General features: G+C 47.8%; 1 protein-coding gene across 6 annotated transcripts in view; it reads right to left on the bottom strand.

Annotated features, from left to right (window-relative positions):
* GASK1A (golgi associated kinase 1A) overlaps nucleotides 1-14,542 on the bottom strand; it is a 50,756-nt gene that overhangs the window by 14,126 nt on the left and 22,088 nt on the right. For all 6 annotated transcript variants that reach the window (XR_003518122.1, XR_003518123.1, XR_003518121.2 and 3 more), the window contains exon 2: nucleotides 4,064-5,359. Coding sequence is in view for 3 of the 6 variants with exons in the window: in XM_027584611.2 (XP_027440412.1) it covers nucleotides 4,064-5,359 (1,296 nt within the window). In the remaining 3 variants the exon portion in view is untranslated. The remainder of the gene's footprint in view (nucleotides 1-4,063; nucleotides 5,360-14,542) is intronic.

Raw genomic sequence — 14,542 nt, 5'->3', positions numbered from 1 at the left:
AGGATCTGGTTTGGCTGGCCAGCCCACAGGCCAGGCTACAAGTGCCACGAGGTCAATGCTTTCACGAGCAGTCTCAGCCACTGACAGCTGGGAGCTAGTGGGCAAATAACCCAGCTTTGGTCCTCAGGTGAGACAACTCTGGTCTATGGTCTACACACTCCCTCAATGATCTCAGCAGGATTGAGCTCCCGCTTGCCCACAGCAGTGTTGGGGCATCATTTGGAGTCCGTGAGGGTGTAGGGTTCAGGGGCATGGTGTGCTTGTGTGGGTGGCTATGGCGCATGCGGGCACAGAAGGCTCACATGTAAGTGTGCAATGTGTGTGTTTGGGGGTATGTAAATGATTTTCACTATTGTCCAGCATATATATGCTCCTCTCCAGCCCTTCTAGTCTGAGCAGACTCTACTTCCCTTCCCTGACATTAACTTGCTTTAGTCAGTGGAATACAAGCAGAAGTGACATTGGTAGAGGCCTTAAATGTGCTTTAGCAGTTTGGTTGAGTTTTTGGAGCTTCTCCATTTCCCATGAGAAGAGTTTGCCCAGGTACTGCTGCCCCTTCAGCCTGAGTTCCAGAATGAGAAACCAAGCAGACCTAAACCCAAACCACAGCTTGGAGCTAAGCTCAGTTGAGTCCAACTGACCCCTAGACCCTGGAGCAAGAAATAACGAGTTGGCATTTTAAACCATTGAGTTTTGGAGAGGTTTGTTAACATTTCAGCAATCACTAACTAATACAAGGTGTTAGATGGGATTTGCAAAGCATAGGGTATGCTTTGTGGGGAGTACAAGGAATGTGTATGTGTGTGGTGCTTGTGTATTTTGTGTTGGGGAAATGATATTTGTGATACACAAACACGAAAAAGCAAGGGTTTCTATTGGATAATACAAAACAAATGAGCAAGCACACCACAGAGTGGGCTGTAGATGGAGTGTGTACCCAGTTCCCAGTCAGAAGGCACCTCGGGCTCCTATGCGGGGAAACCCACATCCTGAAACCTCGTCTCTCTCTGACTTGCTAGCAGCTTCTAGGAAGGCAGCATCAGCCAGACAGGGGTGTTTGACTTGACTGGTGTTCAGCAAACCAAGGAAGAGGTGGCACAAGGCCATGCCAAGTAGCATCTGACCACACACCCAACCTGTGTGTGCCTTGGCTGCTGCAGCTTCCGTCCCCACAACAGGGCTTGGCGTCCGAGGAAGGGTCCACACAGCAGCTCTGGGAGATGGACAGAGGGGCTCTCTGTAGAGCAGAAAACTGCTGTGTGCACATCAGCTGGACTGGGGCTTTGCAAGGAGGTGCCTCCAATCTCAAGGCTCCAAGGCATCCCTGCAAGAGTCCCCTTTTCCTGACTCAGTCATGACCAGCTGAATAGGAACTCTGTGATTAAGAGGGTGAGCTCTGGAGTCAGACCGTACAGACTCTGTCTCCAGTCCAGCAGCCATGACCTTGGGCAAGTAATTTAACCTCTCTGGACTTTAATTTCTCAACTTTAAAATAAGGATAAATATAGCATCTCACTTGTAAGGTTGCTATGAGGATTGGATGAGTTAATTCCTATAAAGTTTGAGGGACTGTGCCTGCTTATTATTGCACACGTGCTACTCTCCGGGCACTGTATGACACGAACAGTCTTGCATGCGGAAACCACACAAGGTCAGTGTTATCATCTGACATAGGCCAGGCTCCCCCAGAGACAGACCTTGAGACAAGGATTCAAGCAAAAGCAGTTTGTGTGTGTGTGTGTGTGTGTGTGAGAGAGAGAGAGAGAGAGAGAGAGAGCTAATCCAAAAACACAAGCAGGAAGCAGAGATGTGAGGCGCAGAGGGTGAACAATGACCACTGTGAGTAATCAGGTCTCAGTCCTGGTAAGGGACTCTGCGAGACACGTAGAACACACAGAGCTACCCTAGCCAGGGTGCCGGGGCTTTTATACCCTGGCTCCCATCAGTCACTGGAGGCTGCTCCTGGAAGTAGATAAGCAGCCGTCCCTGTTTGCCCAGGACTATAGGTTCTGTGGTCTGAGAAACTCCTCCTTCCCAACCTGGATGGTTGGTCACACTTCCTGGTTTAGTGTTAGCTCCCCAGCATCCAGCCTGTCACATGTCACCCAGAGCAAGCCCACAGATGCTGGTGCTGGCAATTAGAAGCTACCACACATTATAATGGTCAGACCCAAGGGGGTGAAGTCAGGATGTCCAGCCCCATTTTATTTTATTTTAAAGATTTTATTTATTTATTTGACAGAGAGAGACACAGCGAGAGAGGGAACACAGGCAGGGGAGTGGGAGAGGGAGAAGCAGGCTTCCCACCGAGCAGGGAGGCCGATGCGGGGCTCGATCCCAGGACCCTGAGATCACGACCTGAGCCAAAGGCAGCCGCTTAACGACTGAGCCACCCAGGCGCCCCTGTCCAGCGCCATTTTAGATGAAAGCAAAGCGAATCTCCGAGAGGCAAAGTAATCTGCTCAGTGTCACCCTGCAGGAAGGGGTCTGGGAGTGGGGGGTTCAAGCCCAGGTCTGGCTGAGGCCAAAGCCCATGCCGACCACTAGGCTCCACACTCCTCTTTCCACAAAGCAGCCTTTGTGGACACAGACTAGAGGAGCCAGAAGTACCTCAGGAGACCAGCTCGCCCACTGACCGGAAACGAACACGCACTGGCTGACAGCATTCATGGTTCTGGGGCTGGGGCCGTGGGGGGGGGGGGAGGGGATGATAGAGAATAAAGAGGTAGGGCCTACGCCCCAAAGGTGGGCATGGTAGCCTCTGAAGCAGGCATCGCTACTCAGCCATGTGGGAATGGACGCCCAATGTTTCTAAACCATCCAATGTTTCAAAGGAAGCTGGATTTTTATGGGAAATCTCCAAAGTATTACATGTTGTCTAAGAATTTTCTAAAAACCACATTGTGAACCAACCGTGTGTGGACCAAATACAGCATATCAGCCCGTGGCTGCCTGAATTCTGTCCTGTGGCTCATCCACTCACCCCCGTCGCTGAATCTAAGGGCTCGTGTTGGGGTCTTGCCTCAGTGGGCATCCCTACAGAAATGGGGGCCGGCTCAGTCTGCACTTAGTACACAAATCCACCCATTTTGAGCTTTTTTTCTTTTTTTATGTTAATTTCTGGACACATTCCCACACCTGTGTCTCCACAGCTGACGTCCAGAGCACAGGCCCCAGCACAGCCACACTCTTTATAGTTAGTAAACAGTCAGTGCCTGCGGTACCCCCGTTAACCCTGTGCCCTGACTGCCCCATCCTTCCCTAGGATCCCCAGAAACTCCAGGGTTCACTTCTGGCACAGCAGGGACCTCAGCTGGCCTTGGGGCTGGAGTTCTTTCTCACTCTTCAGTGCCCAAGGATCGTCCGTGTATCCTCCTGTGTCTCTCCCTCTCCCCACAGTTACTTTCTTTTATAAATTAGGTCACAACCTTGAATCCTTGTTGATTCAAGGATATAATGTTATCAACAGTGATGTGCTGATAAATGTTTAGCAACTAGCTCTCGGAAATAGTGGGGAGTCCTGATTTGCAGCATTTGCTGACTCCCATGGTGTAAATACTCCCACCCCGGCCACTTTCAAGCTACCAACATGACTGAATATGCAGTTGACAGGAGACGTGCAGTAGCTCACTCACCACTGTAGAATGCTTACTATATAGATGCAAATAACTTAACAAGTACAGATAACAGTAAAATATAGTGAAATCATTAGGAATTAATGAGTTCTGAGTATTTATTACCTTTTTTTCTAATATAACTTATTATATTATTAGTTGATATTATCTCATTTTTAATAATGCCTGTGTTTCTCCACCAGGTCACAAAATTCCTGAAAATTCTGGGAATTGGCTCTTATTAGCCCATATGAGCTGATTCCAGCACACCACTGGATGAATAAACACAGAGGCAGAAAAATAACAAAAACGGGTGCTTGGTGGTCAAAAGACAAGGATTGGAGGGGGAGTCACCAACCATCCTCAGGAGGGCAATTCCAGGTGCTCAATTCATCCCAAATCCCACACTTGCCCTGCTCTCCACCCTCACCTTGTCCAACCCCACATACCTGCAGCAGGAAGTCGAAGAGCGCCAGGCGTGCCCACTCAGTGTGGTGGATGCCCAGGCAGGGGGCCTGGCTTGGCCAGCTACAGCCATGTGCCAACAAGGCCTGGTACTGCAGCCAGCCCAAGGACAGAGAGTTCTGGTCATCCTCTGGGTCTCCCAGGTGCTGCACATCAGGCGCCCACCAGATGACAGGCCTGGTGCTACCATCCGTGTATCGGTAGGGCAGCAGGGAGTTGTGGAAGTTCCGGGCCACAGCAGGTAGGCTCCGGCGCAGCCCCAGCACCCGGTCCACATGGAAGGACAGGACTTCCGGCAGGTCCCCAGGTCTCTTGATCAGGCCACAGAGCCCCTGGGAGCAGAGATGGCTGAGCCCGGAAGACATGTTCTGAAGGGCACCCTCACTGGAGAAGCCAACCTGCAGCACCTGCCCATGGCCAGGGACCCTGGCTTTGCCCACCACCTCCCCCTGGGCCAACAGCTGGAGCATTTGCACATCATGCTCTGTGAGCCATGGGGGAACCTGCCCGCCGGTCCTCAAGCTGGCCAACGGCTCAGGGGTCTCGGCATCACACCAGACAGATTCTTGCAGATCCCCAAAAGAGCCAGGCCACCGGCGAGCCCCTGTAGCTGGGGTGGGATGCCCTGCTTGTCGCCTACCAGTCAAGGCTCCGTTCCTAGCTCCTGGCAGACTCTTGCTTTCCACTGGGCGGGGCCGGAGGGTGGGTCCAGCAGCAGCTCTCCAAGCCTGTAAAGCTGTCATGCCACGTCCTGTGACGGGGTCAACCAGGGTGCCAGTCTTATTCTGTGCCTCTCCGATGGGATTGTCATGCCAGGGGGTACCCAAATCTTCGCTTCCTGGACCCCTGACCTCACCGTCTCTCAGGAGCACAAGACGCGAGGTACTGAGTCTCAAATTTCCTGGAGAGGCCAAAGTAATGTCCCTCCTGACCCTCCCTGGACGCTTGCTGTCCTCTCCCAGGGACTTCCTGCTTCTGTCCACTGTCCCCCTGTGGCCTTGCTCCTCAGCACACACCGGGATGGAATTCCTAGGCAAGGGCCAGCCTTTCCAGAACCCTAGGTCTCTTGCCCGCTGCCTCCAGCTGGAGCTCAGAGCCTGCCGGCTGTGGGGGCCAGCGGCTCCAGTGACCCCCTGGGGCTCCATGGGACCTGGGTCTGGGCCAGTGGCTGGATGCTGTGGGGGGAAGCGGGTGACAGTCACCATAGACAGAGTCATCAAGAGGCAGAATGCCATCACCCACCGCCTCTTGCCACGCAGCTTTCTCCAGAGCCAAGATGCCTGGGGGACAGGATAGAAAAAGAAAGTTTGAGACCTGGGAAAACGTCAGACCCAATCCACAAAACAACGGGGACAGTGAACGAACATCTTAGGTGTATGAAGAGGGAAGAGACCTGGAGTACACCTCACAGCCTTCAAGGGAGGAACGGGCAACCACAGCCAGTTGCGCTCCTGCTTCAAAGCTGAGCTTGCTTTGCCTTCCAGGGTAGCCTTTGCTGATGCTTGCAGGCGGACCTGGGCTTCTCCCCCTCGGATAAACCGCCATTATGACACCAGTCACCAAGCGCCATGAGTATCTCTTTTCACATCTCTCCCTCACCCCTGAGGGCTGGCCCCTCTCTTCATCTCCATGTGAGACCTAGGGCCCACTCCCTAAATCTCTAATTGTCTCCCAGACATGGCTTTCCCTTTTCCCGGGCACAAGGCTGCCCGGCTACAGATGACCTTGCCCAGCCTCTCTGTGGCCATGTGACTCAGTCCTTGCCTAGGCACGTTTGCACGCCCCACTTGCTCATGTGGAAGTCGGATGCCCTGGCCTTTCTTAGCACACAGATGCGGTAGCACCAGCTCCAGGTGTGCTGGCAAGGACATACTCTGGGGCAGTGATTTTTAAACATGCTGTTCCTGGACCAGTAGCTTCAGTATCACCTGGGAACCTGTCAGAAAGGCAAATTCTCAGGCCCCACCCCTCGCCACCTGACTCCAGGGTGCCTATGCCGCTGGGAGCCAGCAGGTGGGTCTACGTCCCAGGGCCGTGCTGCCCCGATCTTGAACACCCTGCTTGAGGCAGGGCAGGGTGAGGACCAGTATGCTGAATAGCAGTGGGCAGATCAGATGAAGGCAGGGTTCTGATTTCCTCCCTCTCCAGTCAAGGCCCCGAGGGCGACAGGGCAGGGAGACAAAGCCTAGAGAAGATCTTCCTCGGAAATGCGGGCTCTGAAAACTTGGATTTCATCTGGAATCCCTTGCCTGCTTGCTGGAGATGGGCTGGAACAATGGTTTTCAAATCCGCCCAGAGGGTTCCTTCATGGTCTACCATGGGGTAAAGGTTTAGGAGAGGACTTCTGTGCGCTCTGTATCTCCCTACACACACACACACACACACACACACACACACAAATACATACACATAAATAAATAGACACATACATGCACATGTACACACACTTCCACCAAAAGAGCTCTGTGTTCTTTCACTAGGTAGGTTTAGCCCATTTATGTTACGTGATATGCTATACGTCTTTAGTCTGTTTGTCATTAAATTTTATGGCATATTTTTTGTATTTATAATTTGGAATTCTTTCACTATGTTTTCAGTTACCTTTATTTTGTCTTATGGTGTATACCTTGAGGCTTGTATGCCCTTAGTTGTCTAGCTCTTTAAATAGTCGTTCTGAATCCCTAGTAAGAACAGTCATAAAATGAGCACCCATCTTCTTTCCTGTCCCCTACCATTCTTCTGCTAGTCAATATTCATCACTCGCATTATCATTTTAATGTTTGCCTTCGTACAATTAAAGATGCCCACATTTCTACTGTATCTGGCAGCTTTAAATGATATTCTTTGGTTCTCTGCTCTTATTAATGAATAGCATGTTTATTCTTTCTCCCACCCTTTCCCTGATGCCCCTCCCAAATTTGTATATTTGTATCGTTTTTATATTATTCGAATATAAAACTTGTACATTCTATCCCTTTAGTCCAATACTCACGTTGTTCAGGTCTTCGCCCTTCAGTGAAGTACCTTCTTTGCATACCTCCTGTCCCTCTTGCCCTGGTTTTTCATTATTTCTTGGTTGACTGCAGCCAAAAATCCATAATTTTCTCGAGACGTGCTCATGGGACAAGATTCCCTGAGTTCCTGCATGTTCAAAACTATTTTTCTACAGCATTCACGCCCGAAGGAAAGTTTGACTAGAAAGAAAATATTTTGGCACAGTTTCTTTCTCCGAATGGCTTGTGGGTCCTACTGCACCGAATAGAAGGGACCTTTTATCCTGCCTGCTTGTCGCAAGAACTCTTTCTTTTTCTTTACACTTTTCCCCCAGCTTTATTGAAGTATATTTGACAAATAAAAATTGTATATATTTAAAGTATATAATGTGATGATTTGATCTGTGTATACATTATGAAATGATCACCACAATCAAGTTATTTAGCACACTCATCACTTCACCTAGTTACCTTTGTGTGTGTGTGTGTGTGTGTGTGTGTGTGTGTGTGTTGAAAATGCTTAAGATCTACTCCCTGCAAATTTCAGGTGTATAATATGGTATTATTAACTACAGTCACCTACTGTACATTAGATCCTCAGAACTTACTTACCTAATAACTGGAAGTCTATATATTCTTTGACCAATGTCTCCCCGTTGCCCCTGCCCCTTCCCAAGCCCTGGTAACCACCATTCTACTCTCTGTTTCTACGAGCCCAACATTTTTTTTAGATTCCACATACAAATGATAACCATAGAGTACCATATAGCATTTCTCTGTCTACTTTATTTCACTTAGCAAAATGCCCTCATGGTTCATCCATGTTGTCACGAATGGCAGGATTTCCTTCTCTTGTTTTATGGCTGAATAATATTGTGTTGTGTATGTATACATTTTCTTTATCCATTCATCTATCAGTGGACACGTAGGTTGTTTCCATATCCTGGCTATGTTGAATAAGGCTGCAATGAGCATAGAATTGCAGGTGTCTCCTTAAGATACCGATTTCATGCGCTTCAGATAAACACCCACAAGTGGGATTGCTGGATCATCTGATAGTTCTATCTTTTAGTTTTCTGGGGAACATCAGTGCACAAGGGTTCCCCCTTCTCCACATCCTCACCAACACTCGTTATCTCTTGTCTCTTTGACAGGAGCCATTCTGACAGGTGTGACGTGATCTTTTGTTTTCTTTGAAGTCCAGTGATGTTAATAGAATATACCTCAGGGTTGACTTTCCTGGGTCAATTTTTCTGGGTGTAATCTACCTTGTTAGAAAAGGTAGATTTAAATATTTTATTTCACCAAAGTTTTCTTAGACTAAATATTAAGTATGTTTTCCATTCCACTATTTTATTTTTATTTTTTCTTTGGACTCTTTAATTATATATGTGTTGGATCTCCTCTGCCTGTCCTGTGCATATCTTTCATCCCTAACCCTTTCTAACCATTTTCATTTCAGTTTGGTCATTTTTCTTATTTCTATATTCTATTTGGCTGATTGTGTTTTCCCCAATATTCACTCACCCTTGTGTACTTTCAAATTTCTACCAAATTCCTATGAATTTCTACTATTCCCTGTTTCTTTCCAGCTCGTATTTTACTTCTTCCTGCTATCTTACCATTTTTTTTTCTTGAGTTCTTGCATTTCTCTTTCGTAGTGTTTCTTCAGAGATGTATTTTCTCATTAAACTTTAAAAATTCATAATGAAGGGATTGTTCAAAATTTTCACCTATTTCAGGGTGACTGACCTTAATCTGCTCATAAACTTTGCTGTTTATTGTTCCCTTTTTCTCTTACAGTGTCTCTGCATGGATGCTGAACTCCTTTTATGAGTTAGACAAGTCAGTTGAAAGAGGTTCCTATAGAGGGGCCTGAGTTGAATTTGAAATCATGACCAGGCTGCTTCCTGCAAATCTGGCTTGTGAGCAGATCCTTCATATATCCTCTCCTCTGCCGCAAAAAAAGGAAAAAGGAATTTGCATTTTGTCTTCCGTTCTCTTTGTTGCTTTCAGATGGTTTCCAGGAGACGGTGGCAAGAATGCTGAGTTTATGTGGCCATGTTCATAGTAACAGGCCTTAGTGGCACATTTTTAAGAAGAAAGGAACATGCCCTTACAGAATGCAGTGACTTGGCCAGGCCACAGAACAACCGACTTTTTCCAACTTCTGTGGTCTGCAGCCACAGCACCCAAACAGCTCCGGGAAGTCCAAGAGCTTTGCTCCTTCTGTACATGTTCACAAGATCTATTCACTAGCTTTGTGGGAATTGAGTGCTGCCTCCAGGTATGCTGGCCACTTAACACCCCCAAGGGACCACCCTTCAAGAGTGTCATGGAGCAGGAAGAGAGGTGGCCCCCCTGTCACAGTGAGATTTCTAGGAGTCAGAGGGGAAGGGGTCACTAGGTCAACAAGATGTTCTCTACTCTGTATGATTTCTCACCATCTCCACCACCTCTAAACATGCCCTTCCTGTTTCCAATCTGCTGAAAGGTAGCACCATCCACCCAGACATCCAAGCCAGAAATCTGGGCCAGATCTCCATTCCGCCCTTCCCTCTGCCCCATACATCCAAGTCTTGCAAATTTTTCCTCCTACACATCTCTTGAATCAGTTCATCTCTCATTGGCCACTCTGTGTCTACCCTCTTCTTTACTAGGATACCTAACTGGTCTCTCCCTCCACTCCTGCTCCTCCGCCATCCACTCGCCACACACTCGATCATATCCCTCAAAGCCTGTCTGGAGAAAGTCTAAATGCCTGGAGTGCTTGGCCATGGTGAACTTTTATTTCCTGGACAGTGCCAGATCCTCTCTATCGTCACTTCACACATGCTGTTCCCTCTGCCTGGAACATCGCTCTCCCCCTATTCTCATTCTTTGGGTCCTCCCCAGGAAGCCTTCCACAGAGGCCCCTCAGTGGGCTGGGTGCCCTAGCTATGAGCTCCCATAACACCCTGCTCCTCCCTGAGCACACCCTTTCACTCTCTACTATATTTGACCATTTGAAGTCTGTCAATCCACGCGGGCGGGACACTGGGTCCCGTGCTGTTGTGTCTTGGGACTATCACAGTGCCCACCACACAGGAGGCTCCGTATGAGACGAGCCCTCAGATAAGAGGGGCTTTCGGAGGGGGACAGACACCGATCCCTGGCCTAGGGCGCTGCAAGTCTGCTGGTGAGAAGGGGCTCCTCCAATTCTGCGCTTCTTCTCTGTTTGGGGCTCCAGGAGCTTTCTCTCTGTAGCAGATGCTTTTGGTGCCCCACGTTGTGGTCCTCTTGGCCCCCAACAGATTCCCACTGCCCCACAGTGGACAATCCCTTGCACACTGACAGCTTCCCACCTCAAGTGCCTGATGCACTCTCTGCTTTCTTGCCTGCTCTGCAGGGGGACACAGAGGAAGGTAATACCTTTGGCGACAACCCTCAGCCCAAAGGGGACAAAAGTCAGTGGATAAATGCTCAGTCACCATCCTTCAGAGGGACAATTCTGAAAGGCATGGAAATGAGCCTTTTTTCTATAAAACAGATGATTCTTGTCACCCCCTAAGATGTCTTTACCCGATAATCCTTCCGAAGTGCGATTCTAAATTTTGTCCTGATTAGATATATTTTTAATTTGGTCTTTATTACTATTTAAAATACACACACACACACACACACACACACACACACACACACACAATACATGCATTAATAAGCACAGTGAACAACCCAAATAATGTTAAGAAAATCAAATAAAATGTGAACATCTTTTCCTCTCCCCAGAGGGGGCCACAGTCAACAGTTTGGATGTACATCTTCCTAGGCCTGTTTCTTTTCTTTCCGTTAAGACATGCACGTCTGTCATGATGTATTAATTGCCTGTGACTGCCACAATACATATCCACAGACCTGATGGCTTAAAACAACAGAAATGTGTCCAATATCAGTTTCACTAAGCCAAAATCAAGGTACTAGCTCCCTGTGGAGGCTCTAGGGGAGAACCTTCCAGCTTTGGTGGCTGCTGACATTCCTTGGCTTGAGGCCCCATCATTCCAATCTGTGGTCACTGCGCCTCCTCCTTTTTTTTTTTTTAACTGTTTAGGGTAGGGAATTTTATTTATTTTTTATTTATTTTTTAAGATTTTATTTATTTATTTGAGAGAGAGAGAGAGCACGTGTGCACACACAGAGAGAGGGAGAGGCAGGCTTTCCTACTGAGCGGGGAGCCCCACATCGGGCTCCCTGCTCAGCGGGAGGCCTGCTTCTCCCTCTCCCACTCCCCCTGCTTGTGTTCCTGCTCTCGCTGTGTCTCTCTCTGTCAAATAAATAAATAAAATCTTAAAAAAAAACAAAACAGCTGAGCTATCCAAGTGCCCCAATGTCTCCTCCTTTTCTATGTGCATTAGAAAACTCTCTTTCCCTCCCTCTTAACAAGGACACACGTGAGGCATTTAGGGCTCACTTGGATAATCCAGGATAAGCTCCCCATCTCAAGATCCTTAACTTAGATATGCAAACACCATTTTTTCCAAATAAGGTAACATTCACAGATTTCAGGCATTAAGACGTGGATGTCTTTGGGGGGATTACTTTTTCATCTACTATACATAGTAATTACTTTTAGCATAAAAGAGAGGCTCATTCCACAACTTGCTCGTTGAACATAATTAAGATGTCTTGAAGCTTTTCCCGTATCTGTCTATATAAAGTTACTTAATTGCTGCTTAATAGTTCACAGCGGGAATATTCCATAGTTTCTTTAACCATTCCACTATAGGGAGACTATTTCGATCATTCCCGATTTTTATTATAGCAAACGGCGCTGCACTGAACACACAGCACATGCAGCTCTGGGGGGAACTGTGAGGATTTCTATACAGGAGACACCGAGAGACGAAGTCGTTGGGTCCCACCGCTTACAGATATTAACTCTTCAACGTATATCAGTTATTATCTCATTAAATCCTCACGCATATGAGGGAAATGGGAATGCTTTCATTCCTATTTTACAGCTGAGAAGACTGAAAGGTCCAGAGTGCTAACATTTGCCCACGGTCCCACAGCTGGCAAGAATACCAATATTTTGAATTAAAACTAAAAGGAGAAATGGCCATAGAAAAAGAAATCTGTTTGGTTTTTTTTTCCCTTCTAAAAAGGAAAATATGTTTTCATGTTGGGTTCATAATCTGTATTTTCAAACTTTTGGATACCCCTAGGGAAAAATTAGTCATCTTTTTAAAAGTGTTTGAAGAAGACAGACTGTTTTGATCCTCTTCTTGGCTTACTTGGCTTCAGGCAACCTGGAGAAAGTTGGTAATTGTGTGGTTGTGCAGAGAGAAAGGTTCAAAACGGCCATGAGCAGATGTCCCCACAGGGCCACCCAAGTAAAGCTTTGGGAAAAGAAAAGCAGCTTTGATCAAACTGAGAAAAACATCCTCTGAAGAGAAATATTCAGCTGAATAACAAAGAGGACATTAGAGAAGGGGAAAGGGGATTGATTCATGATATTCTAGAAAGTTTGCTGATGGGACCCAACAGACTCCATCACCGCCCACTTGCCAGCTGGACCCGCCCCCGATCTCCCCATCCAACACCTGCACACTACCTTTGCTGCCCTGGGATGATGCTGGTAGGCAGGAAAGTGGACGGGTGTGACCTTCACTGTCTATTCCTATGGCAGCTCCATTTCTCCTGCCCGCCTCTAACCCCCGCCACCCACGCTTTCTCCAAGCCTCCCTCCTTCCCCTTAATTCCTCAGAGAAGATGCCCACGGGCCTGTCAGTCACATCCACCCACAGCTGCAGAGGACTGAAAGAGGGGGTGGCCAGAGAAAAAGGGGATTTGGGGAAAACACAGCTGAGTTCTAGATCAGCTTCTGCCCTTTCCACCTGTGTGACAATGGGCAAGCTACACAACCTCTCTGGCCCATTTCCTCAGTCATAAAATGGGGGAGAGTGAGATAATTCCTCCCTCCAAGGATTGCCATGAGAAGTAAATGAGTCAAAATATGTAAAAGGTCCACCACATAGTTTGGTACGTTTAAATGAGTAGTGGGATCAATGTTTCTGCCTCCTCTTTCTAAACTCCCTTTACCTGGGACGCCTGGGTGGCTCAGTCAGTTAAGCGTCTGCCTTCGGCTCGGGTCATGATCCCAGGGCCCTGGGATCGAGTCCTGCATGGGGCTCCCCACTCCGCTGGGAGTTTGCCTCTCTCTCTTTCTCTCTGTCTCTCATGAATAAATAAATAAAAAATCTTCAAAAAAAATTAACTCCGTTTACCTTTCTGGGATCTGAAAAATACCCATTCCCTTTCTTGCGTTTGGCATATTGTAATGTCAGAATAAAAAATGGGATATTTGGGAGCACAGCTCAAGGTAGAGGCATAATGAGAAACTCCTTCATCATAAAACTACAAGTGTAAACTAAGAGGAGGCCACCTTGGCACTGGGAAAGGTCTTGTCCTACAGAGGTTCCATCCAAAGACATCAGGGATGGAACAGGAAGGAATTGCTTGGCTTAAAAGCACGTTGGAAGGTGAAGAGTGGAGGGTAGGAGCCAGGAAGGAAGTATGTGCAGGGACTAAAGGAAAAGACAGATTTTCACAAGAATGGGGTTTGGGCTCCCTAGCAACTGTGGGAAGGAAAGCTGAAAGAGTAGAAAAGAGCCCAGCCCACTGAGAACCTGGGAACCTGTGCTGGGCTGGGGACAGGAGCCACCACCAAACCCCCTATCATTGCCGCCATAGAGGGTGGGAGACCGCTCTTCAACATGAATTGAAGGACAGCGTCATTGGTGGTATTATCTGTTCACTATTCTTCCTTCTTCCTCACCTTGCCATGGTTTCACTGAAGATAGAGTCTACCTCCCACCCACTGTCTTTGACCTGGGCCACGTGACCTGCTTTTACCAATGGAATGTTAGTGGACATCACATATGCCACATCCTCCTAGAGGCTTTGAATGTGCTTACATGGTTTGACTTGCCTCCTTACAAACTTGTCCTCCGCCACGAGAGGCGTATGCCCCAGGTGAGGCACCTGGAAGGGACCTGAATCCAATCCCCAGCCTGCAGCCAAACCAGCCACACCCACACATAGACATAGGTGTATATTGTAAGCCATTGAGATTGGGAGGTTGTTTATTATGCAGCATTATCATAGCAGAAGTTAACTAACACAGTTAGTTTCGTGGTTTCTGTTGGGCTCAGTGTGGGCCCTTGGTCAGAGAACAGTAAGGCAGTTTAGTAATGAAATACAGTGCCTTCCCTTAACTAATAAGGGTACAGTGCTGTCACCACAGATGGGCTCAGGCTATGATGCATACAATAAGAGTGCACCCTGGTCACAAATATGTCCCATGAATGGGTTACTTTCATAAGATGGGCAGATGGCATTGAGGGAGACTTCTGTTAAATGGAAACCAGAGAGGTCTTTTGAGAAGGGCTTTTTTGAAGAATTCCAACACAAACCTGGTGGCCTTTGCACTGA

Source organism: Zalophus californianus, chromosome 1 (genome assembly GCF_009762305.2).
Source record: "Zalophus californianus isolate mZalCal1 chromosome 1, mZalCal1.pri.v2, whole genome shotgun sequence".
Taxonomy (NCBI): domain Eukaryota; kingdom Metazoa; phylum Chordata; class Mammalia; order Carnivora; family Otariidae; genus Zalophus; species Zalophus californianus.
The sequence above is the reverse complement of the archived record's forward strand: the minus strand, read 5'-3'. Positions and strand labels throughout refer to the sequence as shown.